The sequence below is a fragment of the Jaculus jaculus genome, chromosome 10, assembly GCF_020740685.1.
Source record: "Jaculus jaculus isolate mJacJac1 chromosome 10, mJacJac1.mat.Y.cur, whole genome shotgun sequence".
NCBI lineage: Eukaryota > Metazoa > Chordata > Mammalia > Rodentia > Dipodidae > Jaculus > Jaculus jaculus.
The window spans coordinates 2650440-2667344 of record NC_059111.1 but is presented as its reverse complement, the minus strand read 5'-3'; the positions used below and the strand labels follow the sequence as shown (position 1 = coordinate 2667344).

Here is a 16905-nt window from a genome sequence, read left to right as displayed (position 1 = left end):
GTGCCCTCGAGAAGCCTGTTGACTTCTTCAAATGAAATGTTAGCATCCTGTTCCCCCTTTTGATCTTTCCTTTCTCTTCAAATCCATTGACACTAATGTTGTGCCAGACTTTTACTATGTTTATTCTGTTTGCTCCACTGGTCCAAGTAGAACCAGGGTGCTAGAGAAACTGTGAAATTATGATATCAGCATGCCTACTAGACAGTTCTATTGTCGCCTGCTCAATGGCAAACATAAAACAGTTAAAGTATAATAAGTAAGACACACAGCCAGTAGGAAGTGCTTAATGGTGTGATGCAGAACGTGTCAGGCTTGTAGGCATGGGAAAGAACTGTTTGCAGCTTGGACTGCAACATAACATAGAAGAGCCCTGCCCAGCCTCCGGTTTGCAGGGACAGGAGGAAGGCTGTAGCTACCATTAAGGTTAATGAAATGTGCCAAGTAGGGAGCTGAGTAGGCAATGAATTTTCAGGCCTTGGTTGGTACACTTTCTTAGACAGAAGCCCAGATCAAGAGACCTTCCTGGGTAGAAATATATTGCCCAATTTAACTCTAATGAGAGATTCTAGGGAGCTGGGCATGCAGCTGATCACAGAGGAGCACTGCAGTGGTCGGTGGCAGCAATCAGAGTCCCGCAGATCCCACAGAGTGGCCAGTTCTTGTCTCAGGCTGTTCAGGAAATGACTAGGTTTGAAACTCAATGGTTTACATTTTGGAAAAACATTCCTTTTCTGCATCCAGAAAATTCTACCTCCAATCACCATTAAACAAAAAGAACTATTTTTCTAGTAATATATCATAAAACTAATATTTTCTCTAAAGGCTGCTGGATAAGAAAAAGTTGGGCCACACTAAATGATCATGTGACTGTATTTTAGTATAATATGATTATTATCCACATTTTTCATAGGAACCACTAAGACCCCAAGAGCTTATGTAATAGTCACTGTGGGAATCTGAAACAATTACTTCAAATACTGTGTCCTGGAGAGATTTTTATTCCTATGTAAGGGTTACATTGCAGATGGTGTCACCTTGCATAGAAAGATTTGTCCTCAGATCCTTCTAACGGTGCTGGCTCATACAAATCCCAGGTTTTGGCCTTTCCTACCTGGCACTGTGCAGTATAAACATCAAGATAATGAGGAGGAATTACAGTGATGCTCACCGCGCCTGACAGAGCTACCCAAAAGTCCTCAGAGGACAAGGCATCCCTGCTACGCCTGGATGCACCTGCTTTGGGAGCCTAGTGTCTCTCCAGAAATTAAGTTTTGCATACTTCTGGCAGCTGATTCGGCTCTAGTTAAGAAAAAGGACAGAGCCGTGTGATTTCACTGGCTTCTTCTCTTTTGCTTTCATTGTGCCCTGGAAGTCAACATTCAACCACTATGTTCTCAGGACACCTGACTCCTTGCCTTACAGGATGTCAGTAAGCACATGCACTATTCACAAAGTGATGTACGTAACTGTACGATTACTCAGACCTGACCTGACCTTTCCATATACACCTTTGATTTCTTTGCTTCACAAGCTTTATCATATGTTGCATAGCAATTTCCTTTGAAGTAAACATTCTCTCCTGGTTGGGGATGGAGAGGAGCTCAGGACACTTAAGAAATCAAAATGTCTGGGGAAAAGGTTGATAAACCCTCTCTAAGGCTACGTAAAGGGAAAACAACTCTTGGGGAGAGACTTTCCGACAAGCCAAGGTGAGTACGGGTTGTGCAGTGTGCTCCAGTGACACAACTTCAGTGAGGTGCCACCTATGCTGGGTTGGACTTCTCAGGGATGCAGCTGTCTTTTGGTAATCCACTGTTCCTGCATGCCATCCCTCACCTTGCTCTGTAAGGAGTGCCAGTAAATTCACTGGCTCACCAAACCTGGTTTTGGTGCATTTGTGCTGTGGGCTCTCCTCTGTGCTCTATCTGGGGTGAATAGACATGTGTTTGCATTTGCTCAGGAAAAAAGTTTCTTCCAACAGTATAATTGTCTAGTATATTTTCTTGCCCTTGTGGTGCACTTCAAAGTTTTGCGCTGCTTCCTGGTCTCCATCTTCTTTTGCAAATCTACCTGTAAAACTATACCCACCATGTAGGTTTCGATTCGATGCCATCTTCCCCATGAAGTTTTCTGCAATACCTCAGTGTTAAAACCATCTACTTGCTTCAAATTTTTAGAGCTCTGTGTCCACTTTTCTGGGAAGTAATCATTCATTATGTTGTATTGAGACTGAGACAGGTGGATAAATACCAAAAAAAATTGGTGTTTTGTGGCAAATTTTTGTTGTATTCCAAACACAAAGAATGTTTTGTTTGAAGTAGAGGTAAACAGATGAAATAGTGTTCTATTTTCTTCAAATTATGGAAAAGATATGGTGGGAAGAATATTTGTTGGCATGCATTATTACGTTGGATCATAAAAAATGACAAAGGCATTTTTACAACACCGAGGAAGACATTTATTTTCACATTCCTTGAGTCCCAGCTGCACTTACAGCTTGTTTTACATAATAGGAGGCAGTTAAAGAGATGGATGTTGGTTCTAGTCTAGGTTTCCAGTGATTGATGTTTAGGGTACAATGCATCTGTGTGGGGGAGGAGAGTGGGGGGGGCACTAAAATAATCCAGATCCAACCAAGAGTAAAAGACAGGGTTGTAAGTCCCCTTCACTCACATGTGGCTCCCTTCTAGCCTGTCCCTATCCTCCAGCATAACTGGCCTGACAGTAGCCCATAGGGATTGTTTTCCCTGTGGCTATTCAATCAAAGCAATGGCTTTTAAATGCCTTTAGATTAAAAGCAAGAGGACCAAAAATATTTTAAAACTTGTACAATTGAAGAACTTGACTCCTTACAACATGCTCCCTCAAGACAAAATATTGGCCTCAAGATCTATGACTTCATAGTGCCTGACACTACCTACACAAGACAATCATAAGAGGAGGGAAGGATCACTGCATCCAAACAGAGGAGAGACTTAATGAGGTGGGGAGTGGATGTGATGGAGAATGGAATTTCAAAGGGGAAAATGGGGGGGAAAGGGTATTACCATAGGATATTTTTTATAATCATGGAAATTGTTTAATAAAATCGAGAAAAAAAAAAAAAGAACTCCGGCAATGGTACCATAAAATTCTACTTCCTAAAAGACAGACCAAATGGCTGAACCTTCACTAGACCCTTACAGGAAACACCTGAACCACAAGACACTGGAGAGGGTAAGATCAAGACTAACCTAAATCTCCTACATCTTCCCTCCCTCCCTCTCCCCCTCTCCCCTCTATCTCTCTCCTCTCTAACTCTTGTATATTAGTTATGTTCTTCCTCAATTTCTTAGTGGACACTGACCTGTAACCCCCACTTCCAGCTTGGGCCTACCATCCACAATGAGCTTTTGATCAGAGAAACCTACAAGGTTTCCCAAAACAATGACAGACTTCTGTCAGAGTACTTGATGACCCACCAAAGGCCAGTGGTAAGACCCTATTGCTGAAGACTCCATATGCAGCTGACACGTAAAATGAAATGACATGGCTGGAAGCCAGGAGAGAGTCAGTCCCCAGACAGTCAGCGTGTCTAGTGCCAGAAGGTGCTACATAGGTGACTGGGGGAAATGACCAAGATCTGTCCAAGCAACTCATTATTTAACCTAATTAGCAACAAATAACCTGAGGTGATGCCCACACAAGTGCAATAGTGGTACCCAGCCATGGTGAGGAACCAATTGCTCTTGATTTGGCTAACTGATTCACTCAGTGGTACTACACCCATAGCTGGAGCTGGGAAACAAGTCAGAACCATACCCAAACACAAGCCCACTCTACAATAGCAAGCTACCATCAATCACAGGGTATAAGAGGGCCTACACCTATTAAACTCTCTATCAAAAAAGTAAGTGTTATCTCAATTTTCCAGGTGCTACCTTACTCTCCATTGGAGAGTCTGCTTCTCTTTTTCAGATAGATGCAGATCCTAAGGAGAGAGCTGCCCCAACATACCTCAAAAGGGGCCCAACTGAAACTAAGGACAAATGGCGAAACAAGCAAGGGTGATGTTTTCCTGTGAACCGGATACCAGCACAAAGGGGAAGGAGACCAACGCAGAGAAAAATCAACTCCTACCAAATCAGAGAGCCAGAGCCTCAGAGGCCCCCAACACCTCAGCACTGAAGCAGACCAAAAATGAACCCAACATGGCTCAGGGAAATTTTGCGGAAGAGGGGGCGGAAAGAATGTCAGAGTCACATGTTGGGTCATGATTTGCAGAGACATTTATCATACCAATAACTGGGGGCTAACTCCACAATGCATGACCCATTTACATCAACAAGGAGGGTCCAATGGGAGGGGGTAGATCACAGATGAGCCTAAACAATGGTACCAAACTGCCTGTATTTACTGAAAAGAAAACTAACAAATTAAATTATAAAAATAAAATAAAATAAGAAAAAAAAAGAACTTAATAGGTACTATCTGAATGGTGTAACACAGAAGAACATGGGGATGTGACATAATACTTATTGTAAAAGAGAGAAGGAAATCAGAAAAGATGTTCACATGATGTGGAAAAAATTCAATACTCTACATAGCAGAAAATAAAGTCTTGAAAAATACAGCTTTAACAGAGTATGGGTTGGACATAACGTGGGGGAGGAAATGAAGGAAGGCCACGCAGAAATCGATTTGCAGGTGCCGAGGTAAAGGGCACTGAGGAGGAAAATCAAGTTTTGCACAGAGGCCTATGGCAGTGTAAATATAACCAAGTTGGAAAACTGTGGACATGGGGATTAAATTCTGAGATAATGAGTTGGGGAAGTCCCTGTCTGCATCTCCTCATTTTCCTAAAGTCTAGAAGTTCTGGAGGGAAGGGGAGATTTCCATAAAACAACGACCTGAAGTGAAAAGCCACTAAAGTCAACAATCTGTGGCTCAGTATTCACCTACAGTAAACTCCTCTGCTCAGAGGGAAGGGGGCTTTTCCAGATAACAAACAACTGAAAATGCATGAGAACTCTGATTTCTTAACACCTTGCAAACTTGAGGCAGAGGAGGTGAGTGTTTAGGTCAATGTTGGCCCTTGGGGAAGGGATACAATGATGGAGATAGCCATTGTTCAGACTTAGGAAAGCTTCTGAACCACAAACAAGATAAGGATGAACCATATTTGAAATTTAGAAAACCTGAAAAAAAATTCTTAGCTGTAACAGAGATTCACTTTGTGAAAATACTCTGAAAAGTATCTCTTGAGGTCCCAACAAATAAGAACAAACTTAGCTTTCTTGATTAGTGGATACATTTAGAACCTGGTTAGAAAGAAGTCAAGCCTAGGAGTGAACAAGAAGGTCTAAGAGGGCATGTAACCCTCTAGACTTTATAGAGGAATATAACAAAGATGTTAGAGCTATGTCAAAAATATCTAGAAAATTAAACCACCTTTGTGAATGCATTATGCAACCTAACTCTACATATGTAACAAATACCTCTTAATCATATCCACTGGGGAAAATTAAAATAAACCTTCATGAGTATATAATTTCATAATAGTTTTAAGTATGAGACGTTAAATCATAAAATGTTTAACTTAAAATAAGCAACATGCGGATATATTTAAGAAAAGACTAATTTTAAACAATTGGGATTGTCATAGACAAAACAAACTATGAATCTTTATAACTTATAAATCTCTGAGATATCTTAGATAAGATTTTTGGTTCTATTTATGTCAAAAATATATTCAAATCTTAACATGTACGACACATAATACACATCCACAGGTTGTATACTTGTGCATCTATGAATATGGTTAGATAAACTTTGTGTATGTTTTTTAAAATATATTTTATTTATTTATTTCAGAGAGAGAAAGAGTCAGAGAGAGAGGAAGGGAGGGAGGGAGGAAGAGAATGGGTGCACCAGGGCCTCTAGCCACAGCCAAACAAACTCCAGATGTATGCACTCCATTGTGCATCTGGCTTACGAGGGTCCTGAAGAGTCGAACTGCGATCCTTTGGCTTTACAAGCACCTTAATCATTAAGCCATCTCTCCAGCCCATGTAAGTTTTATTCCATAAATTGTACATAAAATCTAATTACTCCAAGTGTTTGCTACAGTATCATTGATAACAATGAAAGGTAGACAAGATTTTGAGAATCTACTGTCAGTTCATTCATTAATAAATATCACAGATGTTTGGAGATATTTTTGTTACTTAGGATTAAGATGATATAAAGTTTTACAAGGCATATTATTAAATAAAAAACACAAGGTAGAAGTTATGAATGTAATATACCATAGTAGCTAAGACAATAGATTTTTTGTATTAGATCTGGGCTTCAATATAGACTTTGTAATTTTCTCATTGATTTGTGTACTATTTCCTACCTTGGGCATGAATATCAAGATAGTACTTACCTTGGAGACCATTGCAGGGACTGAATAAGTCACAGTGAAGCAATTATAGCAGTTCATAATACAATGTCAGCATTACACAAGTGCTTACTTATTTACACATACAAGATCTCACTGATATTAACTTGTAAAATGATCACAATAAAATTTCTGATTTTATAGGAATAGAGCTATGAACTCAAACATACAAAAAACATTCTGTGAACATGTATGCTAAAGAGTTATACCAGGGTGTGATTTGGGGGGCTGAAGAAGATGTTTCTTGATGGTTATTTACAATGAATATAATTGATGTTATTTTGTGATTAAATGTTAAAACATTTGAGATTTATTAACATGATACTCCATGAGAAGACTAATGGCATTGACCACATTCTTGAGGTACTAACCTGGAAAGAGTTCATGCAAATCAACAGATAAGGACACAGCATTCATCTCACATAAATCTAGTAATGTATGTGGTTGGATTTATGCATGAAATCATATGCTAACAGCTAACCTTGTTAGGTGATTTAAACTTTAAATATATATTTATATATACACACACATATGCATGCCTACATATTTATATGTATATGTGTACACAGAATTATACATATATTAAAGTTAGAAAATTTTTTGCACATATGTACACCATTATTTAATAAATAATATAAAAGTGAGCTTGAAGTCAGAAAACTAAGCAACCACAAAGCTAATGATCCCATCATGCAACATTTTGTGTTCTGAACATGTAGAGAACACAGCAGTGTCCTTGATAAATGGAGTGAGTGACATGATCATAGTACTTACCCACCAAATACCTGTAGTGCAGAGAATTTAGAAGCATCCAAGTCATTTCCACTTACTATTCGAGCCTTAAATGGATAAGACAAAACAAAACAAAACGGTGTTTAGCATACAGCAGTGGAATGCGTGGTGATCGGGGACACAGGCCAACTGCACTACACACGTGACACCTAGCACAACAAATGCTAAGCAGGGTCAGCTGCAAGTCAACACGGAGTTTTGTGAGCGGAGATTTTGAAATTAGCTGTCAGCATTTCAACCAGAGCACTGGCCAGAGTCCAGGAAAAAAATATATCATATTCCAAATATTCTTTGTCCTTAAAAGTTGCTATGTGCAGAGAAGACCACAAATCAGGCAGGAAGGTCATGCCATGGCACAGGTGCTGTGTTTGACCGTAGCAGACCCCTAGGCTGGCAAGAATAAGCTAAATAAGCGCAGCTGGCAAGGTGTGACCTCTTCATGAATGCAACATATGGGGGACACTTAAAGGACAAAGAATGGAAAGCCAGGGAGACATGCATATATCACAACTGAGAACTCAGAGAAACCAAAACAGGGCTCATGTGTCACACACAAACATGTACAAAAGACAGGATCCCTCAGGAGGGAAGAATAAGCATGATTTAAAACCTTTTCATCCACAGAGTTGCTATCTGAAAGAGAACCAGGGGGAGAAGGGATACACGTTAGATGGAGCACTTTGTAAGAAATCATTTAACATATATACAAACACAGCACTATTGACACATTGAAAATCAAACAACAGTGTTGAGGCTGAACCCCAGGGGAGCAGTGATTGCTAATCTCACAATGTAAGTAGCCAGAAATTGTGACAGATCTGAAAAGTATACAAGGGAAAATGCTGGATTTAGTTCAAGAAAGAGTGTCATCCTGAGGAGACAGTTGACAATCAGAAGGCCTGTGTGGTGGCTGAGATGCTGCCTCTTGTGAGGCACGCCAGGAAAACCACCAACTTCTCCAGAGTGTAAAACCCAACTCTGAAATAAGGTCACAGATACTTTGCCAATTGCTTCACAATGTTGTTGAGAGGACTGGCAAATATTTGTGAAATTCAAGCTCAGGTGACCATATACATTAAATATCATGTGTGTATATATGTGTATGTGTGTGCAGGTTTGAGTAATACAGTGTATGAATGCATGCACATAGAGTGTGCAGGTTTGTGTAACACATGTGTATGAATGCACGCACAGAGCGTGTGTGCAGGTTTGTGTGACATGTGTGTGAATGCACGCACAAAGCGTGTGTGCAGGTTTGTGTAAGACATGTGTATGAATGCATGCACATAGTGAGTGTGCAGGTTTGTATAATACAGTGTATGAATGTATGCACATAGTGTGTGTGCAAGTTTGTGTAAGACATGTGTATGAATGCAGTGCATAGTGTGTGTGCAGGTTTATGTAAAACATGTGTATGAATGCACGCATATAGTGTGTGTGCAGGTTTATGTAATACATGTGTATGAATGCACGCACATAGTGTGTGTGCAGGTTTATGTAACACATGTGTATGAATGCAGCGCATAGTGTGTTGCAGGTTTGTGTAATATATGTGTATGAACGCATGCACAGAGTGTGTGCATGATGGTCAAAGGATGACCACAGGGTGTTCTTTGGGTACTGCTCATCATATTTTGAGTCAGGGTCTTTCACTGGCTTGGAGCTCCCCAGTGGGACTACACTGGCTGGCCAGGGTCCTCTACAACTCCGCCTACCTCCATCTCCCAAGCACTGGGATCATTAGCACCCATTATCATGCCCAAGCAAGCACTTTACTGTCTGGGCTATCTCTCCAATCCCATTTACATTCATTTAATAAAAGGATTACTTAGGGCTTTTCATCATAAAATTTAAGAGATTAAAATTAATTAAGAAGAGTCTTCCTTACAAAAAAGACTGATGCCTCAAAGTGTTAAAACGAGTCGTGATCACAGTGGCAGTGAGCAGAAGTGAGACGTGAGTCCCTTTGGTGATCATTGTCTGGGCTGATTGGTACAGAGGGAGAAGTTGTAGGTCTGCTGACTACTAGTAGAATGTAAGATAAATCAGGGACCGCCATTTCTCAGAGCAGTTGCTGCTGGGCCCTATCAGGTGGACAGCCATCTCCCATGTGGCTGTGCTGGATGCTATTTTGTTTCTGTTCTCAAATTCAAGTTTGCATTCACCAGGGTCATCAGGACATGGTAATTTTTAACCTTACATGGGATGACTGCTCTTAAATTTAGTTAGCTTTGCTTATTGGCATAAAGCTGGAGGGATGTATCTATGGATACAAACTGGCAGGCAGGTAAAGCTGGAGTGACCTTGAAATTCAGTCCAAGCCCTTTTTGTTCAAATATAGATCAAATATAGATGAGACTTAGGAAGGTAATTTCCCCAAGGGCATGTAGTTTAACAATGACCCTTCTTGATGACAGTCTGAAATATATGAGTTTCTGTGACTTAATAAGTGTGGATTGAATGCTCTATTTTATGTAGACTTTATAATACCTTTTGTTTATTTCTTTAAATATAAGACAAAATTAAATATATGATAACATAAAATGAATCTTATCTATGGCATAACATTTTAAATACTGTATAAAACATAACAACTAAATTCAGCATTATTTCAGAGTAATATACCATATTCAAGTTGGTTTTATCCCACAGATGGTTAAAACCAGGAATGACTACTACAATGTGATGCATAGTTGATCACATGTCTATTAGTCAGAAAATTTGTACCTGAATTTCAATAGGTACCAAAAATCATGTGACATATTTTCAAACCTTCTGAATATTTCTTAGAGACACATTTAAAACAAGATCAAATTATATCTTACTTAATATGTTAAAATATCTTAACTTCCAGAGCTAAGGAACTTATGTTTGAAATATTAGAACATTTACATCATTATTAATGATATATATTATATTTCTATTTGGTTCTGGAAGTTCTAGCCAATATGCTAAAACATCAAAAAAAAATAACATAAGCATTGGAATTCAGGTAACAAAACTTCCATTACTTTCAGGAATTATAGTTTTATATACAAAATACAAAGTTACCTATAAAACTATCAGGGTTAACAAAATAGTTAAGAAAACCATCTAATCAATATATAAGCAAAACAAAGTTAGGCCCTACATAATAGCAATGACTAGTTAGAAAACAATAAAACATCTGATTTCAAATACTAAATATTGTGAATAATTTGTATTCATTGCTCTTCATTGATATTTGTCATTCATCTCAACAATCCAGGCAAATGATAATAATCTCACTAAAGTACTGTTGCTTACACATCTGTTCAATCACTGTTTATTTCATTCATTCATTCATTCATTCATTCATTCATTCATTCATGCTTTTAACACATTTATTATCAGCAAATCCTTTCATCTTTCTTTGTTCCTTTCTTATGTTCCTACCATATTCATCTCTGGAACCTTCCAAAGTACAAGTATAATTATAATAAGCCAGCAATGACACTCTGTGTCTCAAGAAAAAAAAGCACAGCCCATCCAAGTTCCTCAGTTTCCTGACTCACCTCTTTCCCATGCTGAACTTCCATCAGAATTAAATTACTGAGCCCTGTGTCATTGCCAGGTTCTTTCATTTTTTATTTTATTACTTTTTAATTTTTTTTAGGCAAGCCCAACACACTGAATTTTTTTATGAGAGAGAGAGAATTGGCGCACCAGGGCCTTCAGACACTGCAATTGAATTCTAGATGCACGCACCACCTTGTGCATGACTTTGCACATGTGTCGCCTTGTGAGTCTGGCTTATGTGTGATCTGGGGATTTAAACATGGGTCTTTAGGCTTCACGGGCAAGCACCTTAACCACTAAGCCATCTCTTCACCCCAATGTCAGTTTCTTTCAAACACTGTACATTCCCTTCCTCATCAAAGCCTGTCATCCCCGAGATTCTATTGGAGACTGGCCTTTTACGCACCCAGGGCCTGTCGGCCTTGAGCAGAGTTCTTTGTACACGGAGCACTCCTCTCCGCTCTGCCCATCCTGCCCCTTTGCCAGTTTCCTACCTGGCAATCCTACAGTCTGAGCACTTCCATGTTAGTAAGACTGAACCGTGTTTTCTCACTGTCTACCATGTGCCTGGAATGCATCAGGTGACTAATAAGTGCCTCTGAATAATAAAAGAAAAACGTTAATGAATTATACAACTGTAGGGGAGTACTTAACTTATGAATAAAGGAAATATTATTTTATATTTCTACATAAATGCAGATTACATTAAATAGATTTATTAGTAGAATCCCAGTGGTGGGTGTTTGTCATTTGATATTATACTAATTTCATGTATAATGTGATAAGGATATAAGTGAAAATATCTATGACCCGTTTTAAACAGATAACTGTTCTGAGGGTAATCCATAAACGTATTAAAAATTATAGGGCTGGAGAGATGGCTTAGTGGTTAAGCGCTTGCCTGTGAAGCCTAAGGACCCCAGTTCGAGGCTCGGTTCCCCAGGTCCCACGTTAGCCAGATGCACAAGGGGGCACACGCGTCTGGAGTTCGTTTGCAGAGGCTGGAAGCCCTGGCGCGCCCATTCTCTCTCTCTCCCTCTATCTGTCTTTCTCTCTGTGTCTGTCACTCTCAAATAAATTTTTTAAAAAGGTATTAAAAATTATAAGTCCTCCCCACCAGTCCCTTCCATCCCTATTGTCTGGCCCTCAAGTTGTCTCTCAGGTATGCCAGCAACTCAGGTTGGAAACTGGAAGACAGCTAGTCACCAGACAATTAGCCTGTCTAGTGCTGGAAAGTACTACATGAGCTACTGGGGGAAAACGGCCAAAACAGTGTGAGCAAGCAGGGTTCTACGCTACTCAGAAGCAACCAGGCTGACAAGAAGTATGCTCTGGTACAAGAGTGGCACACAGCCTTGTTGGGTAATCAAAGGCTTTCTGATTGGCTGAGAGATCTGCTCAGTGGAAAGGAATCAATATTGGGAACTGAGAATCAGATCTGAATCCTATGGCGACAAAGATGACGCTCTCCAGTGTCAATCTCCCACTAGTCTCTGGCTAAATGAGGGGCTACATCCAACAAAAGTTCCGTAAATTAATAACGCTTATCCTGTTTAACCTATGCTGATTTTACTCTCTGTTGGAGAATCTCTTTGTCTTTTTCAAAAGGTAACGAAACCCAAGGAGATAAAATACCCCTCAAATTTCAGCCAAGGCCCAGGTGAAACCCCAAGAGAATTGGGGAAACTAGCCGTGCTGCTTCCAAGGTGAGCTTGACCAGGGTGAACAAGACAGATGCTGAGGATACTCAACACCTACCGAAGCAGAAATCTAGAGGTTCCTGAGAGCTCATCACTGAGGTAGACTTAAAATGTACCCTCCAAGGAATTTTACCAGACCTTCATGGAAGAACTAACAACACTACTTCTCAAGCTTTTACATAAAATAGAAAAGGAAGGAATTCTACCGAACTCCTTTTATGAAGCCAGCATCAATCACCCTGATATCAAAACCAGACAAAGACAGAACAAAAAAATAAAATTACAGACCAATCTCCTTCATGAACATAGATGCAAAAATTCTCAACAAAATATTGGCAAGCAGAATGCAAGAATATATCAGAGAGATCATTCACCCTGACCAAGTAGGCTTTATCCCAGATATGCAGGGATGGCTCAACATATGCAAATCAATAAATGTAATACAATAGATAAATGGACTGAAAACTATCACATGATCATCTCAATAGATGCAGAAAAGGCAGTTGACAAAATCCAACATTACTTCATGGTAAAAGTCACACAGAAACTGGGAATAGAAGGAACATATCTCAATATAATAAAAGCTATTTATGATAAACCTACAGCTAACATAATACTAAGTGAGGAAAAACTTGAAGCTTTTCCACTAAATTCAAAACAAATCAAGGGTGTCCACTGTCCCCACTTTTATTTAACATGGTACTAGAAGTCTTAGCTATAGCAATAAGGCAAGAGACACACATAAGACGGATAAAAATTGGAAAGGAAGAGATCAATTTATTTATTTGCAGATGATATGATTCTATCTATAAAGGATCCTAAAGATTCTACCAGCAAACTGTTAGAGCTGACAAACACTTTTAACAATGTAGCAGGATACAAAATACACACACAGAAATCAGTAGCTTTCCTATGCATTAATAACAAACATGCAGAAGATAAAATCGGGAAATCTTTCCCATTCAAAATTACCTCAAAAAAAAAATAAAGAACTTTGGAATAAATGTAACCAAGGAAGTGAAGGATCTCTACCATGGAAACTTTAAAAAAATTAAGCAAGAAATTCCAGAAGACACATGGAAATGGAAAGACACTCCATGTTCTTGAATTGGAAGAATCAATATTGTGAAAATGTCAATCTTATCAAAAGCAATCTACACATTTAATGCAATCCCCATTAAAATTCCAATGGCATTCTTCACAGAAATAGGAAAAACAATACTAAAATTCATTTGGAAGCACAAAAATCCTCGAACAGCCAAAACAATTTTGAGCAACAAAAATAAGGCTGGTGGTATCACCATACCCAATTTTAAGCTATATTACATAGCCATAGTAACAAAACCAGTACTGGCACAAGACAGACATGTAAACCAGTGGAACAGACTAGAGGACCCAGATGTTAATCCAAGCAGCTACAGCCATCTGATGGTTGATAAAAACATCAAAGTCTTCATTGGAGAAAAGACAGCATCTTCAACAAGTGGACTGGGAAAATTGGATCCTTGTCTTTCTCCATGCACAAGAATCAAGTCCATGGGCTGGAGAGATGGCTTAGTGGTTAAGCGCTTGCCTGTGAGGCCTAAGGACCCTGGTTCAAGGCTCGATTCCTCAGGATCCACGTTAGCCAGATGCACATGGGGGCGCATGTGTCTGGAGTTTGTTTGCAGTGGCTGGAGGCCCTGGAGCACCCATTCTCTCTCTCTCTCTCTCTCTCTCTTCTCTCTGCCTCTTCCTCTCTGTCTGTCATGCCCATTCTCTCTCTCTCTCTCTCTGTCACTCTCAAAAAAAATAAAAAAGAAATAAAAAAAATTTAAAAAAAGCAAAAGAATCAAGTCCAAATGGATCAGGGACCTTAATATCAGACCTGAAATTCTGAAATTGCTAGAGGAAAAAGTAGGGGAAACCCTTCAACATATTGGCATAGGTAATGACTTTCTGAATATAACGCTAATTTCTCAGGAAGTAATACTCAGCTATACATCTGACAGAGGATTAACAGAATATAAAGAACTCAAAAAACAAAACAATAAGAAATCAAACAACCCAATTAAAAATGGGCTATGGAACTAAATAGAGAGTTCTCACTGGAAGAAATACAGATGGCATATAAACATCTAAAAAAGTGTTTTATATCCTTAGCCATGAGGGGAATGCAAATTAAAACTACTTTGAGATTCCATCTTGCTCTTGTCAGAATGGCTACCATCAAGAAAACAAATGGCAATATATGTTGATGATGATTTGGAAAAGGGAGAACCCTTCTACACTGTTGGTGGGAATGTAATTTGGTACAGCCATTGTGGAAATCAGTGTGGAGATTCTTGAGCTGAAAATGGATTTACCATATGATCTAGCTATAGCACTCCTAGGCATATATCCTAATGACTCTTCTCACTACCTTAGAGATACTTGCACAGCCATGTTTATTGCTGCTGTATTCACAATAGCTAGGAAATGGAACCAGCCTAGATGTCCTTCAACAGGTGAATGGATAATAAAGATGTGGCACATTTGTGCAATGCAGTTCTATTCAGCAGTAAAGAAAAATTAAACTAGAAAATTTGCTGGGAAATGGATGGATTTGAAAAGGATTATACTAAGTGAGGTAACCCAGGCCCAGAAAGACAAATGCTGCATGTTATTGCTCATATGTGGACACTAGGTACAAATGTTTAGACTTGTGGAGCTAAAACCAAAAAAAATCAGTAGCAGAGGCCAGTAAGCTGGAAAAAGGCTACAAGGGAGCGAGGAGAAGGAAGAACTTTAGGAGATGGTGTTTTATGTATGTAAGTAGAAGAACAGATTACAAGGACTGGAATGAGGCCAGGGGAAGAGACTAAGAGAAGGGAGGTGGGAGGGCCATTCAAAATTCAAGATATTCTGAATAAGACATATGAAAGCCGACTTCTTTGGATAATGGCACATCCAGAAAACATAGATTTCTACTAGAAAATTTTCAGTGCCAGGGATGAGGTGCCTCCCAGTGAGTTGTTGGCCAGGGAGGTCCCCACTGCCTCCAAAACATTACACGCGTTTGCCAAGGTCCTTGGTTTCCCACAGTAACAGATGGTGAGACCCTATTGCTGAAGAGTTCACATGTGTGGGCAGCAAGGTCACTGAAAAATCAAGCTGGTGCTGAGCTGAAAACCTTCTCCATGTAGACCAGCCAACTGAAAGCTGGAAAAAGCTGCACTGCATGTAGCCCTATGGGAGACAGGACAGGAGTCATTAGCAATGAAAACAGTGGATACTGGAAGGCTCAAGTTTGGCCAGACAGGCCAAATGAGCCAACAGGTGTAATAGTGGCATGTCTGCTCTGGGGGAAACCAGCTGCTTTCTAATTGGTCTGGAGGCCTGCTCTATTGAAGTGAATACATGCTTAGTACTGAAAACCTAATCAAAAGCCTATAGCAGGGGAAGTCAAGACCCTTAGGGGTATAAAGCCTGCTCTTGTCTGGATAAATGCATATATTATTCTCACCAAACTGCCCTGAAAGCACTACACTTAATGTTCATATTCACATATCAATGCTACTTTCACTTCTGGTTATAGAAGCTTCTCTTTGCACATGGCAATGACCAGTGGGATGATCCAAAAGGCAACACAGTGCTGAAAAGAAGTGACAAAGTGTCCAGCAATGAAACATCTCTATCACACCCTCCAAAGCTCTGGGTCCATTGTGGAAGAGGTGGCGAAAAAATATAAGAGCCAAAGGAAGGGTACACCACTCCTCACAAATGCAACTGTCCAGACAGAAATTGGGCTCGATATCCATGACTTTGCAGTGCCTAGCAATACCTTCACAAGATCCTCATACTCGGAGAAAAAGACAATAACATCAAATAAAAGAGAGACTAATGGAGAGAGGTAGGGGATATGATGGAGAGTGGAGTTATGAAGGGGAAAATGAGGAAGGGGAGTGAAATATCCTGGGTTATTGTCTGTAAGTATAGAAGTTTTCAATACAAATTGGATTAATAAAATAAAACCAAACAAAAAACAAAAAGAAACATACCCACCAAGGCTCAGGGAATTTTGCAGGAGAGGCAGATGGAAAGATTGTAAGAGACACAGGTTGGGACGTCATATCTGACGTCATACCTTCCCCCAATAACTGACTACTGCACCCACAATGCATAACCCACAATCTCATAGGGAATATCAGAAACCCTACTGAGGAGGGCATGCAGAGGAATGAGGGCAGGGAGGATGGAAAAGATGGTACCAACACATGATGTATCCATATACAGAATGTTCTTAATAAAAAAATACAAAAAACCCCCACAAAAATATAAATCCTAAAACTGTTTTCCAGGCAAAAACAAAGGAGAAGGTGAGATATAACTGAAATTAATATAGCTTTATATTAAATAATTAAGTGATTAGGAAAAGACACAATTTCATAAATGACAAACAGAATAATTAATCGGGGAATGGTGTTTTGACAA

General features: G+C 39.5%; 1 protein-coding gene across 2 annotated transcripts in view; it reads right to left on the bottom strand.

The window, feature by feature from the left end:
- Unc13c (unc-13 homolog C) overlaps positions 1–16905 on the bottom strand; it is a 583772-nt gene that overhangs the window by 328165 nt on the left and 238702 nt on the right. For both annotated transcript variants that reach the window (XM_045160688.1, XM_045160689.1), the window contains 2 exons: positions 7827–7849; positions 7199–7263 (listed from right to left, as the gene is read on the bottom strand). In XM_045160688.1, coding sequence (XP_045016623.1) covers positions 7199–7263; positions 7827–7849 — 88 coding nt within the window. The remainder of the gene's footprint in view (positions 1–7198; positions 7264–7826; positions 7850–16905) is intronic.